At 36.2% G+C, this 17250-nt stretch overlaps 2 protein-coding genes across 7 annotated transcripts in view; one reads left to right on the top strand and one right to left on the bottom strand.

The window, feature by feature from the left end:
- The window catches only part of LOC139959419 (testis-expressed protein 2-like), a 48573-nt gene extending 38160 nt beyond the window's left edge, over positions 1–10413 (top strand). For all 4 annotated transcript variants that reach the window (XM_071957011.1, XM_071957013.1, XM_071957012.1 and 1 more), the window contains 2 exons: positions 1691–1811; positions 4591–10413. In XM_071957011.1, coding sequence (XP_071813112.1) covers positions 1691–1811; positions 4591–4668 — 199 coding nt within the window. In that variant the 3' untranslated portion in view covers positions 4669–10413. The remainder of the gene's footprint in view (positions 1–1690; positions 1812–4590) is intronic.
- LOC139959420 (uncharacterized) lies at positions 8809–16961 on the bottom strand. 3 transcript variants are annotated; one of them, XR_011790105.1, is made up of 7 exons: positions 16204–16259; positions 15327–15440; positions 14463–14720; positions 12217–12473; positions 11227–11380; positions 10190–10721; positions 8809–10075 (listed from the first exon to the last, which is right to left on the bottom strand). XR_011790105.1 is itself a non-coding variant. In XM_071957016.1 (6 exons), coding segments are annotated over exons 1-6 (894 nt in total). In that variant the 5' UTR covers positions 16819–16961; the 3' UTR covers positions 8809–10612. The 3 variants fall into 3 exon arrangements, 2 of the variants coding, with proteins under 2 accessions (XP_071813117.1, XP_071813115.1); XM_071957016.1 differs by lacking the exon at positions 16204–16259 and adding an exon at positions 16817–16961 and having other exon boundaries at positions 8809–10721; XM_071957014.1 differs by having other exon boundaries at positions 8809–10721.
- Between the last annotated feature and the right edge of the window lie 289 nt (positions 16962–17250).

Raw genomic sequence — 17250 nt, 5'->3', positions numbered from 1 at the left:
TCACAACCTTCGCACTCTTTTTCTACCGTGCCTACCAAGAACAACATTTTAACACTGTGCGAAATTGGTCAGACAGGTATTCCTACCATATAGACCTGGGGTGGGCAACCTATGGCCTGCGGGCCACATGCGGGCCGCCAGTGATTTTTTTGCTGCCTGTGAGATGTCTCAGGAAAAAGAAAAATAATCAATCTATTTTACATCATCACAAAAAACGAGCTAGCTGCTTAGAATTTATCGGCACTAATGATGCTGTCAGGTAGGCCTATTATCCCCATTAATTATCAACTGTACTGTGTTGACATTATGTTTTTGTGAATACAGATTAAGTACACACACCTATTGCTTGAAAGTCCTTGGAATCAAAGGTTTGATATCAACAGCAGGTCGTTGGTTAGGTGCGGCCCAGTCAATTTTTCAATCCTTATATCTGGCCCATGTATTCAAAAAGGTTGCCCACCCCTGATATAGACCAAATGATGATGGCTGGGTTATTGTCTACTTTGAATTGGGGGAAGTGTGGTAGCCCATGGATTCTGATAATTTCAAAACAAAAATGAACATTCAGTAGTACACACGGAATTAAACATAATTAATCATATAAGTCTGATCTGTAAATAAAGGAAGCATCACCTCATAACGTAACTGTAAACACTTCAGCACTCAAAGTGACTTATTCATCGCAAATATCAATTTTTTCTATTTGATTAAAACTGGCCTCTCGGTGAACTTGTAATCTACGTACTTTGATCGGTAAACTCTGTGTCTAGCTTAAAAATAACTCTTCAAGTATTAACTGAGGCAGACCGCTAACTGACTATTACTTAACTAGAGTAAGCTCTCGGAGATGGGTTAGCCCAGTACACAAATAATATTATTAATACCACATAATTACTAGCACGTAATTTGGTAAAAATGAGCCATATATCTGGTTGTGACAACAGCTCAGTCCAACACTGTAGAAAATTCACAAAGAATTAGAGGAAAACATTGTTATTTAAAATACAGGCTCATAACAAATGAAAAACAGTCAAACCAAAGAGATTCCATACTGTACTTCAGTGTAATCAAGGCAAAGCCTACACAGCCGACTAGATGAATGGAATTTATGTCCGCCATTTATCTCCATTTCCTCCTTCTTTCATCGCATTTATTTTATTTTCATTTTTGAAGTGAGAAGAACATTCCTAAAATTCATAGCTCATTTTCCATCCATAGTAACCTTGGGAAAGCCATCCCCAGTGATGCGTCTACTCCCAAGTTTCAGTTTCTCTCTCATAGAAACGTTGAATCAAGTTTACGCTACCTTTACTTTATCCTTGTATTTATGCCAATACACGCATTAAAACAAACTATGTTTGATTATTGGTACTTACACATAGCTCTGGAAGTAAAACTAGAAACCACTGTACTGTGGTTCGCAGCTTGTAGTAAACTTCTATTTGTCGAATGCAATTGAAGACAGAATATTTGTAAGACTGGATAAGCCTACAAATATCTCTATATAAATATGTATATTTGCGATTGTAACACCTTTCATTTACAGTACATATGCAGAAATATTACTATATTATTGATATATATATATAACATTTCAAGAATATTAACAAGAACCAACAACTCATGAGAAATAAAGTCCAGGATACCACTGACAGTCTCACTGTATTATATATGTTCTTCCCTCTGTCAGGTATGGCTTTACCAAGAAGCCTCATCTCTGGTTATCTGCCAAACCAAAGCTGGGAGCCAGACAGGTCACGCTAACACACGTAACAGATTACATAGAGAAGAAACTAGATCTAGAATTTCAGGTGAGATTTTAAGCTTCCATTTTAATACTTCTAACATTATTTGAGTTGATATGATATATTCTTCAGGAGGGCCCTGAAGTGACCAAAAATTGCCAGATATGGTGAAATGAACACATTGCCACTAAAGCTTACCACACACTTATGGCTATTTGGATTACATTTTTGGAATATTTATTTGCATAATTGTGATATTATTAGTCGTTGCGAAATCTTAGTCTTCACAATGTGGCAAAAGTGCTGTATCTTAGCACCGTGGAGCAACAACTTAATCATCACACTGAGGATGTGGCTGGTTACAGCAGAATGTAATCACTCCTCACAGAGGTTGCTATGGTGACAGTTAAGTATCCAAGGCCACCAATAGAGGAGAATGTTTGATCCAGTTATGTCAGGAAGATGAATGAATTTCTCATCTTAGATCTGGAACTAGGGCTGTCAACTTTTATAGGTCTGTGATGCAAGAGAAAAAAAGGAATTCTTTCATGATACCAAAAACTCAGTAAATTTTTTTTGTGAGTTAAAGCCACTGTGAAAGCATTGTGGAGGCACCCTGCCACAGGTTTGAGAACGGGGGAGAGGGGAGGGGGAAGTTGTCATGGGAACAGTGGTGAACTTGCTGCTTGTGGGGCCACCATACCTGTGTGAAAATCAGCAGTTTTTAAAAATTGTTGGTGGAAATGGCCTCCACCTCCGTTGTCAAAAAAAACAAACAGAAAATCCTTTCAAAGTGGATGTAAAATAGAGGACGTTCATTTATTGGAATCCCATGGCCTTATCTAGATTATCTAGCTGATTTAATGTCATTCTGTAGTCCCTATATAGATAAATTCCAGAATATTGTGCATGCAACAAACTGGCCACTTTCCTTGTAGTGTCTCAATCTCTCTATGGCTAGAGAATGTGTTAAGTTCTCATCCATAGCCTAGGTTTATGTTTCTCTTTGTGAGTACTGGAAGGCTGTGAATTCTAGCGTTTGCTTCAAAAAAGAGACTTGAATCCCTTCCACAGACTTGAGTCACTTTGCTTTGGCTCCAGTCCTCGTCTGACCCGGGTCAGGTGATGGTAGAGTCCGGTCAAGTCATTTTCGTTTTGCTGACCTGAGTCGAGTCAAGTCATCGAAACATTTGACTAAAGCAGTGACCGAGTCATTGAGTTGCTTTGTTAATTATTACTTTTTATCATTATTATGCTACTAATATACTAAAAACACCTTGATTAGGCAAATATGCTTACAATGTTGAAGGAAAAGTCTTTAATTCAATATGAGCTGAGGGTTTATAAGCAAGAATTCAAAGTGTATCATAATTTGGTAAAAAAAAATTCAAGATTAATAGGGACATTTATCGTAAAGAGGAGCTTGACCATTGTGTTATCATACAGCATCTGCTTTGCTGCTTGTCCTGGAGTGACAAGGTGTTTCCCTGCCAAGCAAAGACAAGTTACCTTCAGTTGTGGTATTTAGAGTTAGCAACAAGATAATGAGATGTTGTTCTGTGTGGAGATAGTTAAATGTACATCTATACTGTAAGTGTCACATCATATGCATGTCAGAATACTGGAGCTTGAAGGCCACCCTGATGAGAATTAGAAAGACAATTAATTGACCCAAATCTGTCTCTTGTAATGGATAGTTCTATCAATTATGACTCAAGGGATAAATAAAATAGTCAAATGATAAAGGAATCTGTTGTGGCTGCTAGGTAGAAGCTTGCAAGAGGAAGGTGAACTATAGAGCCCATGGAAGTTAAATTTGACCTTTTAAGTTGTCAGTGTATCATTGGTATCATTCCACTAATGACATTACAGAAAAACAAAGTGGGTCCCAACACTGTGAAGAAAACCAAGTTGTAATACATATTGCATTCAGTATGATAAACATTAATGTTGGTCTTCCTGTTTCATCCAAATCTTTCTTAATCGCAAGAAATTTGGGAAAAAGAATATAAACTGCAATTCTTCTTGTTTGGAAGAGCAGTAGAATTACAGTTAATAAAATTACGTTTGAATTAACTCTATAAAAGAAAATAATAGAGATAAAACGTTTTTGACATACCTGCTGTGTATGCCCCTTGCAGTAGATGGCTTCTCAAAGTATAGGCTTAACAACATGGCTTCCCTAATAGCTTATCGTGCAACTAAGGTGCATTTTGTTTTCCATTTTCTTAGCAATGATGTCCCTCTTAATTGGTTTGATGTAGGATTGTGGCTTGTATTGATACCAGTTGCCTCGTCTTTGGTAATACAGACTCTCTTGCAGCATATTGGTGGTCAAAGACTTTTGTGACATCATCAACCTAAAAGAATATTTCATTGTGAGATATTTTCATCATTATGCAGATCTTGCTTATAAGAAAATCCGTCCTAGATACCCCACTTTTTCCGTAAAAATTAATGAGCTATTGGTCGGGTAGGGTATGTCAGCTTTTACGGAAAAAATGGGGTATCTAGGAGGGATTTTCTTAAATAGCAGGCATTAGCTTTTTCCGTGAATTTGCCAAATATCCGTGATTTCTTTTCTACCGCAGGGATAAAAACTATTATCCTAACACACTGTAGCATACAAAACTGGAGCCTATACCACAATTTTTTTTTTTTTTTTTTTTTTTTTTTTTTTTTTTTACCCCAGGCCCATCCCTGATATAGGCAAGATCTGCATAATGTGTTATCGATGCAGGGTGGTATGAAAGGCAAGATATGATAGTAGCAAGTAAAGATTCACAGTCGTCATGCTTCCATTTTTAAGTGACTCATCAACTTTGTTTCTATTTCTCTCTTACAGAAAGTATTTGTCTTGCCAAATATGGATGACGTTGTGATTCCAATTATGCTGTTCGATGTAGATGAGAACAGATTGTGAACCAGGACCAAAAACACAGAGAGAGATATCATTCCAGAAGAGCTTTCTTGAAATATCTAGAGATATATGACAACATTATATTGCACTTGTGTGCTGCCCTTGTAATAATACACTGTGATTTGAAAGACGCAAATCTTATAATTTTTTCTATCTTTCTTTCTTATTTTTTTTGCATTTTTTTTTTTGTGGAAAGATTGTATCTGCATGAAAAAGTTAAGATGGTTATATTTCTATTTTAATTATTTTTTTTTTATAAGAGACCAATCCTGTAATGATAGGTTAGGAAGGGAAGTGTTTCTATGTTGAGACAGTGATAGGGTAGCCAGTTGTACCAGTCATGTTAAAACAGCATGTAAGAAACCATGATATGGCAATTTAGTGTGCCGGAGCTTAAAATATAGAATTGTTCAGTTATTCACACATGTCCAAGTTAAAGGTTTTATGTGTATGGGGAAGGGGAGGGGGTGGGCCTTTTGAGCTCCTGTTTAATGCCATTTATCAGTGGTTCGTAATATATTGGTATATATTTTGCGGACAGCTTGTGCATGTCATTATGGCCAGTGTATTTTTTTGTTGGTGGTAGAAGCAAACCTTACAATCAGTTTTAGCTAAATTGCAACAATGATTAAACAGAGTAGTCATTGACCAACCACAAAGTTACTTCAGCAGGACTGAACCAAGGGGTTAAAGGTCAAATAGTTTACTCTCAATTACCTTTGGGTTCAAAGGATATTTACTATTGGAAGGCATTAGCATGCCACAACTTCTACATTATCATCAGTTTCACTTCTTTGTACCATAAAGTTTGGTCAGTTGCCATGGTTACATTCTTCAATATTGCTTTCAACAACTCAGAATTCTTTTTCCAAAAGGAAAGAAGAAAGAACAAAAAGATACTGTCGATGTTTTATACCATTTTTTTTATTTTTCAAGATTTTGGAAATGTGTGCTTGGCTAATTGAGTTTATTGCTTTATATTGAACCAATGAATGCTTTTAAAACCTGTGGTGTCATGTTCGGTTATATGATGTACTTTGCTCAGTTGGGAACAATTGGCACACATATGGTGGTGGTGTTCTTTATCGATATTTGGGAATGTTTTTATTGAGAAACATACCTCCACAAGTACCTGATTGCATATGCTTGTATGATAGCGACGTGCAAAAATCGAAACCAAAAATTTTTACCTTCTGTACATTTGTTGGAATATTTTAATTCCAAAATTGACGAGGCCTTTGTGAGTCAGCTGCTTTTGCCGTTGCAGTGTTCATTCTGTGTGTAAAATGCCTTATGAAAGTTTGAGTGTGTGGATAAAGTAATCAGAGAGTATTTTAAGAAGTTTATTTGTCTGGAGCCCAATATCGACTCTTTGTTACGATTAACATATTTTAACTGACGAAAAAAGAGGGCCAAGTTGTTACAGTCTGGGAGGAGGATCGGAAGGGTGTAAGTTGAGGAAAACCCTTGCTTCTTTGGTGGTAAAAGATATGATTATGAAGTGTTACATGTATGAAAATGGTACTAGGTTTGGAATTAAATGGCAGGATGTTTTTAAGACTAGAATGGTTGAATGATTAGTTACTATGCTCACTTTTCCCCAAATTGGTCAAATTGGAGTAGGAACATGGACAAACAATTGTCAAAAATGCTTTTCTACTGTATTAATCTTTACTGGGAATTACCTAAAAACTCTGACGTCGATGCAAATCGTAAAAGTTAGAGGGCCTGACATTTTTATTCTAGCAGGATATTCTTCTGAGGATAACTGAAAAGGAAAACAAAACCAAGAACATATTAAGAGACACAGCTGGACAGAGAGACAGATGGACAGACAGTTAAATTGGACTAATTAATGAGCAATGAATAGAACAAAACAAAGAAGAGAGGTAAGATGAAAGGAAAGAGAGATTAGTAAATGGTGGAAACATCAGACCTTCTAACTTTTACATATTTACCTACACAGGCCTTTTGCAATAGATACACAGTTTCTTAACATTTTTCTCATTCATTTAGTAAAATCTTGTTAATCCACCCAGATAATCATTTCAGACAGAAAAGGTGACATATCTGGAGAAATTTGGATGTACTGTAACCCTCACCAGTGTGTAACTGATCATTTTTGAAGGTCTGAATGGGGCTAAGTTGAGGTGGGAGATTTATATATAGGGGGAGGGGTGGTCTTGGCTTGGGGATCAATTGATATTTCTTATGATATAGTAATAACTGTTGCAGTGTTAAAAAGTGCTTTATTTCTCACAATACAGACAATTTTGATTTGTGGATGTTTAAAGTAAAAACAAATTGCGATCTTTGAATCAAATCAGATTGCCTAAACTATTAAGATATAGTTGTATTGTTGGTGGCTTTTTCAGATGTGTATAGATCCAGCATGTGGCAGTCATTTTATTCTGATCTGTTGCTAGGTGATTGAGAAGAATCAGAGAATTCTTCAACTAGAACCACAGAGCTTCTTTTTCTTCTTCTTCTACTGTTTGGGTTCTGTGGGTTTATGTATTCAATTTCTAGGAGTCAAAAGTAGTTGTTTGTTCCACAGAAGAAAGTTACAAAGGTTGTAATGTTCACAATTTAAGTCGATGTCAAAGACAAATTGGTTTTTCATGCTACTGTAGGCCTAATGATGTTAGTTGTAGCTGATCCATGTGGTGCCGAGATTGCCAGGCACTCTGGGTAAAATATACCAGAGCCTAACAGAGTAGGTCATCCATTCAAACTTTTCAAATATAAACATGTTTATGACAGCTTTCATAGTATTAATGATACAGATCTATTGTCTAAGCTCCTTTGTAATGCATACATAATTGGAGTCATTAGCTATAGTTGCTGAGTATTCAGTTTGCTTCAGTCAGTCAATCTAAATGAAATGTTCTTGCCTCACGTTTTTTCTCTCTTAATAACAGATGGGGGGGGGGGGGGGGGAGGGATCGGGAAGGGAGATAACTGGAAATCAAGCCATATTCCCTAGGTTTACACAAATTTAGTACAAGTATTAAACTCTATGAGAGAGGTACTGGAAAAAGCTCTTTACATTTGGTAATAAGCGACTGTCTGTGAATTTTCCTTTAAGGCCAGTATTCAAGATGGCAGTTATATTCCAGTGGGAATACTGTCCAGAGGTAAAGTGTATACTGTGGATAATTGTGAATCAAAAGTAGTTGTTTGTTCCACAGATGTAAATTGAAAACCTTTTTTATGCTTCCTGATGTTAAGTTTTTTTTTCCAACTTTCAGAATCTTCAAAAGCAAACAGTAAATCAAAGTATTCACTTGACTAAAATATGAAATCAATTACAGAAGCTGTAAAAGCCCTTTTTCTTTTATCTTCACAAAAACAAATGTTTATCTTGAACCTGTGTAACAATGTTACTTTACACAGTTGTATTTGTGTAGCAGTGCCAAATATCCAGCTGTGTAACATTACACACTTGTGTTTTCATGTTACCCAAGGCCTGAACAGTTGTAGAGTCATCAGTTGTATCAGAAAACGTAAATAAAATCTGTCATTTCAATTGAGAGGACTATTGTTCTTGAAACAAAGTTCTTTTGTTTTCATGAAATATCCTTTGTTCTCCATCCTCAAAAGCAAATGAAACAAGTAGACACATGAAAAGTGTGTTATTATTGTGTATCTGTGATGGATTTAAACCGAATGTACACCAGAAAATTGTTAATTTAGTCACACAGGGAAAAGATTTCAGTTTGGCATGTAGGACCCTAACGTTATGGATATAAGTTAACAAGTTATCCACCTTTTCCCAAAGTGTGTCACTAATATCTATATTAAAGAGTCACATTGTCTTGTGGTCAAATAAAAAAATCTATTCCTTTTTAAGGTATAGTCTTTAGTAAAGACCATTCAAGAAGGAATGTTTTTATTTACTTTCTTCATTCTTTTTTCTTATCATTGTAGATTAGCCAATGTAACCAAGATTCAAATGCTGAGATTGTTGATTATTTAATTATTTAATTAAACAGATCTATTGGACAAAAGAGACACGAACATTAAGTAGGTTACTTTATTTTCAGCTCGATAAATAATGAGCTGGGTGGTGATTTTCTTCTGATGATGATGATGGTGGTGATCAGTGGCTTGATTTATTCATATTTGCATTTTTTTATGTCGTTTTTTTTGCCAATTATATTTAAAGCATTTTATTTTATACTTTTTTTTCATCAAATTTATAGCAAGACTTAGCTTCTGGATCAACACAAAATAGTTTGAAAAGTGCAATCCTAATATTAAAATAAAGTCTTAAAATGAGAAGGACAAAACAAATGTCTGAGAGCTCTTTTCTTTTTTTTTTCTTTTTTTCTCTTTTGTGCTGGACAAAACTTTTTGGCAAGTACATGGGGAGGAGAGAGAAGCACAACTGGAAGTAAGCAGGTGTTATCATGTCCCTCTTCATGCAAGCTACTCATATTGGACCATATATTGTGTAACTTGGTCCTACAGCAACAGAACTTTCCCTCCCTTAAGACATCATAACCCACCCACCCCCCACACCCCTTCACAAAACCCTGGTCCAACTGTAGATAGTCTTGTGATTCAAGTGTTTCATTTTTTTTTGCTTCAAGTTCCAAAATGTGATACTCATATTAAATAAGAAGTCCTTGAAAAAATTGTATGGCTTAGCAATGTTCAGGATCTGCTCAGTATGAACACACATTGATGGCAAGACACTTAATCACAGATATGGCCAATTAGGCCCTCTCCCCCCCCCCCCCCCCCTCCCTCCTAACAAAAAGAAAATAAGAGAGAGACTGGAATGTTGAAACTGATTGTTGATTGGTTTTGTACTAGTAGGCCTACAACACTCTTCAATCACATGTAGATTTGAATATTTGCTTATCAGGAATTTTGTAAAAAACAAATTCTTTGTGACAACATTGCCAGAGACATTCTCCTTATTAGGCACAGAACTGTAACAATATTGTCATGCCAATGTTAACTTGTCTCTAGAAAGGACACTGGAATTTTGTTTTTCTCACTTTTTATCAAAAAACTAAATGTTTTGTCTGGAAATTTTAAGATAAAATGTTGGAAAGAACGAAAAGGTTTTAATAAAACTTCAAGATAAAAATTACTCAACAATCTCTACTACCAATGTAGTTGTCTCACATGGAGGCCATGTCATCAAAACTGGACATTTCCTTGAAGTAAAAGAGAGATCAAAAGCAATCCTTAGTAAATAAAAGAAAGAATTGGTTTTGATTGCTTCATATTATTTATTTTAAAAGAATGAAGTAAAGAACAATACAAAACAACAAAAAACTCACAATAAATCTAAGATCTCCTAAAACTGTAAAACTGTTCTTACTGATTTCACCTACCTTAACTACATGGCATGATATATACAAATATGAGAGATCCTTGTGTTTGCTCTGGACACCTCACCCCTCCCCTTAATATTGGGACACCTCGCCCCTCCCCTTCATATTGGGACACCTGACCCCTACCCCTTAATATTGGGACACCTCACCCCTACCCCTTAATATTGGAACACCTCACCCCTACCCCTTAATATGGACACACCTGCACTCTTGACACGATAAAAGGATACAGCTGTCACAACGACCCCATAAAACCTATTTCCTTTTTGCCTTCAGGATAAATATCATTACGCAACAAAGGAAAATCGAGTTATGAATTTATATCTGCTATCAGCAATCCATCCTGCTGAAGCTGATGTAGATGAAAGTCTTAACTTTCTCACAAAGATACCTCCATCATTGCCAAGAAAAATCACATGGAGTGTATTTAATGAGGAACTATTTACATTAACAGCTTTTGAAATCAGCACAGATTGCAATCTCTCAGATATCTTGGTTCCCATGGCAACCCGTTTCCAACATGAGGGAAGCATGCTCGGTCAGTAGCTGCTAAAATGGTAATGTTCATTTTTTGTGGTAGTGTCAGAAGAGAGACATTAACGTGATTCTTCAGAGGTGGATCGACTGTATCTACGCCTCCTCGCCGGTGACCGGGATCGTGAGCGTGATCTTCTCTTTGGTGGAGATCTTCTCCTTGGTGGTGACCTATGAGAAGAAAAGGTCAACGGTGGCAGTTGTCAACTTCATTCAAACCTGATTAGCTACTGTATGTACGATAAACTAAACAAATGTACAGGAACTTAAGAAAAATTTTTTATATTTGTTTCATTCAGCAAACTACTAAGCCATCCAAGAGTGGCAGGGAATTGGGTAGAGGAAAGAAATTATCAGAATTCATTATCTAGGACAATGAGGCAATGATATTTTCTCTTTTTCTTGCTGGTAATCTCGAGCAGTTAACACTTCAGATTATCCAGATTACTGAAAAGGCTTCTCCACTGATAGCAGTAATACAGGGAACACCAAACAGTCGTGAGGGTTGTAAAGATGAGTCTCTCTCAAGAACGTCTTTCGACTATGATGGAAACTACCACCTGAGGAAAACCCTGTCTCCTTCCTCTCAATTTGTATTCAATGTTCCAAGCATATACTCAACCAAATTTGAATGTATATATACAAATGACCTTGTTACATCCAATCATGAGCTTACCGTCGTCTGTTGGGACCACCAGGACCGCCCCCAAATCTTGGGGGTGACCTCCTCCAGGGCGGTCTACCACCGCCTCTTCTCATTGGACTTCTCCGAATCCTCTGTCGAGGAGGGAAGACGAAGGCAACTGTGATTTCTTGGCCATCGATTTGACCTGAATGGAAAGAGAACAATTTGATGAGAATAAAAGTTTGCACATTGTCTTTTAGCCAGCACAACGAGTAGCAACTGGGATCCTTCAGGAACATATACCATATTGTAATTTTTAATGCTAGGTTTTCCACCGGGATGAAAATTTTCAAATTTTAAATTATCGTCCTGGAAGGCAATTACTTTATGATGCTAGGCAGCCACACAGTGCATGTGGGGTGAGCTGAATGGCTTGTAACTTACACTGCATGTCGGGTGTCTATCCAAATTACATCTTTAGCACATTCTGGGGGTTTTACAATTTGGAATCTTTATTAACCATTTCAGATGGGAAGATCGTTGATTTCTTCTGGTTTATAAAACCAATCTTGTCCGAAGTTTCCGAACTCACGACCTCCACAGATGCTATGTTTCATACTCACACATACTCAAAAACTGCTCGACCTAAGAGACCTTTATAGTAAAACCAATCTGGATTCACTTTATAAGGGAGTAACAATGCACTTTGTTCAATACAGTAGAATTTTACATACAGAAATGTACCATAATGTTTAAGTGTTCATTTGTAAACTTTTTGACATTTTTGGTGGAATTAAGCAACGGAGCATGTTCAGAACACATGTTATTATTGTTCCTACCACAATTTAGTGTGTTACCACTAAACTCTAATTCATTCAACACATAGTGAAGCTCTAAACTGCGCCTCATCTCACTTTTATTCTCAAAATAATGATAAAGACACTGTACATTTTTAAAGAAAACTCAGCTTTCATAGCGCAATTCTTTCATTGACTTCGTCTTTTCATTTTGATATCGACAAATAGGAATTGTCTCTCTAACCTCCATCCATGTACTTGAGTGCCTTTTCTGCTTCATCCGGCTTCTCATATTCCACATAGGCGAACCCTCTCGGGAGATGTCTGTGGATTGGATCGGTGGGTACCTCGATGGACTTTACAGAGCCGTACGTTGCAAAGATCTCCGAAATGTGACCTTTGTGAATATTCCTCGTCAACCTGCCGACAGTAATTTTAGTCGGTTTAGGTGATGGTGTTCTCTTCCTCTTTGGTGATTTTGACTTTGATTTTGATCGTGATCTGGGTGAGAAATTATAAGAGAATACATACAGAAAACATATATACGCTTAAAATTGGCATTTCCCAGTCATGAAAACATAGAACATGTGCCACATGCTACCAAATCAGTAAACTAGGTCTGACAATGAAACAGGTCGTTTAAAACAAAATTCTTAAAAGATATCTTTATTTATTGATTCTTCACTTTTCCATAATGACAGTGTTACATTGCTTAATGCAGTAGCAGCATTCATTGAACACAATGTGAGATGGATCCTATGGAAGTAAAAGCATCAGATGTCCAACATTGCTTGTAAACAACTTCAAAAAGAAAGCACACTGTATTAAATGTAGTCACAATTGATTGTATCATCTATTTCTCCAGAATAAATCTGGTATTTCAATTTGAATAGTTGATTATATTTCATACCAACAACCTTGAGAAATATATCTCACTAATCATATTTATTATGAATAGTATCGGAAAAGGATTATAGAAAGAGGAAGACAACATCCCAATTTTATTTTTAAATGTTAGTTATATGAGTATGATATTGCGATATTGGTATCGCTCGATATTTGCAATATCAGCGGCATAAAGGTCATATAAAGCATCATTCAATGCTGATATCGACAAAATGATATCAAACATTTTTGTTATTCACAACAAAGCCACTCCTTGTTCAGTTACATGCGATGATTTACTAATCTGTTGTAAAAAAAAATAATTCTTTTAGCCTGTTTCGATTGGGATTAATAGCCAGTGGTCAATATGCCGATCAGCTGGTCAGAGAAACAAGACGCCAAGTTATGAAAAATATTTAGAGATAACGATCGTTAAATAGACCAGTCAGGCCACTTAAATTTACATACATAGCAGTCTATGGCGTCCGTTAAAGTAAATTTCTGGCCTGTATTATACAAGTGGAGATAACATAATTAAAACTGAACACTGACACCTGTTTTGCCCTTGCAAATATTCTTGGCAAGAATCAAAAACACTTTTTGCAGAATCATAGGATGACACAATGTAAGAAGTGACTTATGTGACTTTGAAAACCATTTGATAAAACTATGTATATATAACTACAGTAGTAGCCTATGACACTAACTTGCACAGTGCTTCTGACTCTCCGCAGAGAATACAAGTTATAACAAATGGAAACTCCATACTAAATCCTTCCAAAAATTGCAGGGTAGGGGTAGGATATAATATTTTTAGGGAAACTAAAAAATTGGAAGAAAATGTTTCTGTTTGGTGCTGGTACACCAAGGGGTCTAAAGTCCTTAGCATGGATAAGCTTATATCTTTTATGCATGAAATCAGTTTTATTCATTGAATGATGTCACCTTTTAAAATTTTTGCTAATTAATTCCTGGCTCAATTTGATGATAGTTTGTATCAGACTTGCAGCCCAAGTGTTGAGCATAGTTGGTCAAACAGAGTAACGAATCATAAAACAGAAGTAACAGGAAGGATAGGCTAAGAAAAGAATGCTACCACACAGTTTCATTGCATACTCAACTTAGTGGGTAATATCATCGTTCATTTAAAAAGAAGTGAAAACTAGAATTGTAAAATATGAACTATTTTTTTTTACTAATTTACTAACGGGATTCCCGAAATGAGAGTTATAGCAAGGTTACTGTATGTCAGTTGTGCAAATGATAGTAACTTACGACAGCCCATTATAATTGTGATACTCTGTGTATTAATGCATAACTTAAATTGTCATTTGACCTTCATTCTGGCTGTTTAAAACTATCAGAATCTGTATCGGCCGATATCGGGATTGTTACATCGTATACATTGGCCAAAACCGATATTGACGATATCGGCACAATGCTATATATGAGAAAAATTGTCTGACCAACTACAATGATTACATTGATGGGTGATGTCTGAACTTCATCGACTGTAGTTTAGTTTTCAGTGTTTAAAGGTGTGAAAAATATACCTAATATTGGCAGCTGAAACCACATAGCTTCTTCAAGCATACTCTGACTGACCTGGATTTACTCTTTTTCTTCTCAGTTTTGTCTTTATCTTTTCCCTTATCTCCATCGGTCGTCTTCTTCTGGACCTTGCTCGGACTTTTACTCTTTCCAGATCTGCTCGAGCCGGATCCACTACTGGAGCTGGAGCTACCGCTGCTGGAGCGAGATGACCTGGATCCAGAGCTACGAGAACGGGACCTGGAACTATCTGAGCCCGAGCTGCTCCCGGAGGAACTGCCAGAACTGGACCTACTCCTGGATCTGCTGGAACTAGAGAAAGGTAAAGAAACTACATCTGAGAAAGAAAATAATACTTCAATCGAAAGAACACCACAGCATATTCAGAGTATTAAAGGGGAGCACACCCAGCAATCTTTTCCTTCATAACAAAAACTTAAGTATGCGTGTCTGAGGTGCAAATACAATTTGTTTGGTAGTTATTTAATAGTGATGTTGTACTTTCTAATCCTTACTCCCATTATAACAAGATAACAGATATGAATAAAACTGAGGGGAAAAACTATGATATTTTCTGTTTTGTTTTTCTTAAATTATTACAGGTGCAGGAGACCAAACCATCCTTTTCAAAAAGAGGCAAACAGGTCTACGCAAAAATGCTGAGAATCCTGTAGTCCTTGATAGGTTCCCTTACCCTACCCCCCCCCCCCACTCCCTCATATCTCCAGAACAGGTCTATTTTTTAAAACAACACATGTATGTAATGTGATTTAGATAAGAAAGTTGAACATGAGTCTAGTGCAATAACACATGTTTGTGTTGTAATTTAAATGAGACCTTTGCACATGAAACTAATGCAGTCAATAACAAACGTACAGTATGTGTTAATTTAAATGAACATGAATCAATAACACATACCTTCGACCAGAACTACTCCCTGAGGATGAAGCACTCCTCTTCTTACGGTCCTTCCCTCGTTCTTTCTTCTCTGTTCTTCCTCTGCTCCTGCTTCTGCTTTTGCTTCTGGCAGGCCTGTGGAATGTTGACCAACAACCATTATTTATGTTATATTCTCTAGCTTTTAGGAGTATATTTTTTTTAAAGTCAATACAATAAAATACAAACAACCACATACTTTTTTGAGTCTACTCAATTCCCAAAATAAAAGTGTTTCTTTTTGCATTCACCAATGTACCAAGTTGTAGAAAATACAGACCTGCTTGATATTGTTTAACATACCTAACGAATACATATGCTTTGAAGAGTGCCACATGGCTGCTAACATGAAAAATTTAACCAGGTACATCACATTTAGTGTTAGGAAATCCTGTTTGCCTGTGAACAGTAGTTTTGTGTTCTTAGGTCAAAAAGGACAACTAACTGTACCAATCATCATTTGAAACTTTTCAGAGTACAAATTTTGCCATTTTCAGCATTCCTCTGCTGTCTTTCCTTACGCTATGTGAGTCTAAAATTTACAGCCTTATATTAGAACATTTGGCTAGGCTATGTGTTTGTCAGACCAGTCATCCAAATATTTTTTAATCGAAATTAAAATATAGTTTTTGTTTGGAATATATATATACTTGAAAATATTATTTCTATGACGTTCCATACGCTTTCTTAATAATTGAAGGTAGCTTTTCACAACTGGTTCCTTTAGAGCATATGATATTGATAATACTAGAGCCTCGGGGTATCTATAGTTGATTCTAGCCTAGGCCTAGGCTAATATACAAACTTAAGTTTTAACGTTACAATTAAAAGTTAAATTGTAATTTACAAAATGCCTAACCTAGCACTGAGCAGTGCTAAACCTGTGTCTGAGTTCAGCATTTCCTGGGATGGGAGTGCGAAAAGGTAGCTTAAATTAGGTTTGTATTATTATCCTGTGGAGAGAAGTGTATGTGGGTGTTTTGTGCGTTATTACCTTTTGTAATGCCAAATGCCAATGGTGTTGTAACTTGTATGTGATACACATTGTAGCATTAGCCTACACGGGAATTAAGAATCACTAACAATAACAAAGGCCTAGCATAGTATTGATGCATACCCCCAGATCATTTATGACATGATTGTAAATTGTGAGGGAGTTGAGTTATCGTATGGACTAAATAAACGACACTGGGGCTTCACTTAAACGAACAAAGGAATTATTTGTAACCTGCTTAGCATTGCACTAAGCGTCTTTCTAAATTTTCGTGGAACTGGGGCAAAAGTAGTTGATCGTAATAGCAACGATTGATAAGAAGACCCTAAGACAAAGTACTAAATGCTTCAACCAATTATGCTTTTCAGGCTAAATATGCATTTCAATGTCTAAAAAAGTTTCATTCATTGCGTCATCTTGTAAAATAACTCACATTAATGATCTGATGAAAGAGATATTTGAAACTATGTTTACTTACATCTTTTCGTGTTCCTGGCGTTAAGGTACGCTTATGATGGCGCTATAGCAAAATTCAAAATCCAGAGATGGTCATTCTGAATCTGCAACCGAAATGTTGCTAACGTATATGACAAGCCATGTGGGACAAACACTGCATAATATATCCGCGTACGCGTATTAATTGGAATTTATACGCGTATTAATTGGAATATATACGCGTATATATTATTAGCCAATCATATGGCTTAAATATATCCGCGTATTAATTCGAATATATACACGTATTAATTCGAATATATACACGTATTAATTCGAATATATACACGTATTAATTCGAATATATACACGTATTAAATAAAATACATATGGGGATTAAATCCAATATATGCACGGATTAATTAGAATATACACGAAAAAAACATTTCCGCTCTTGCTGTGTACATATGCCAACGA

The sequence above is a fragment of the Apostichopus japonicus genome, chromosome 19 (assembly GCF_037975245.1).
Source record: "Apostichopus japonicus isolate 1M-3 chromosome 19, ASM3797524v1, whole genome shotgun sequence".
In the NCBI taxonomy this organism is placed as follows: Eukaryota; Metazoa; Echinodermata; class Holothuroidea; order Aspidochirotida; family Stichopodidae; genus Apostichopus; species Apostichopus japonicus.
The sequence above is the reverse complement of the archived record's forward strand: the minus strand, read 5'-3'. Positions and strand labels throughout refer to the sequence as shown.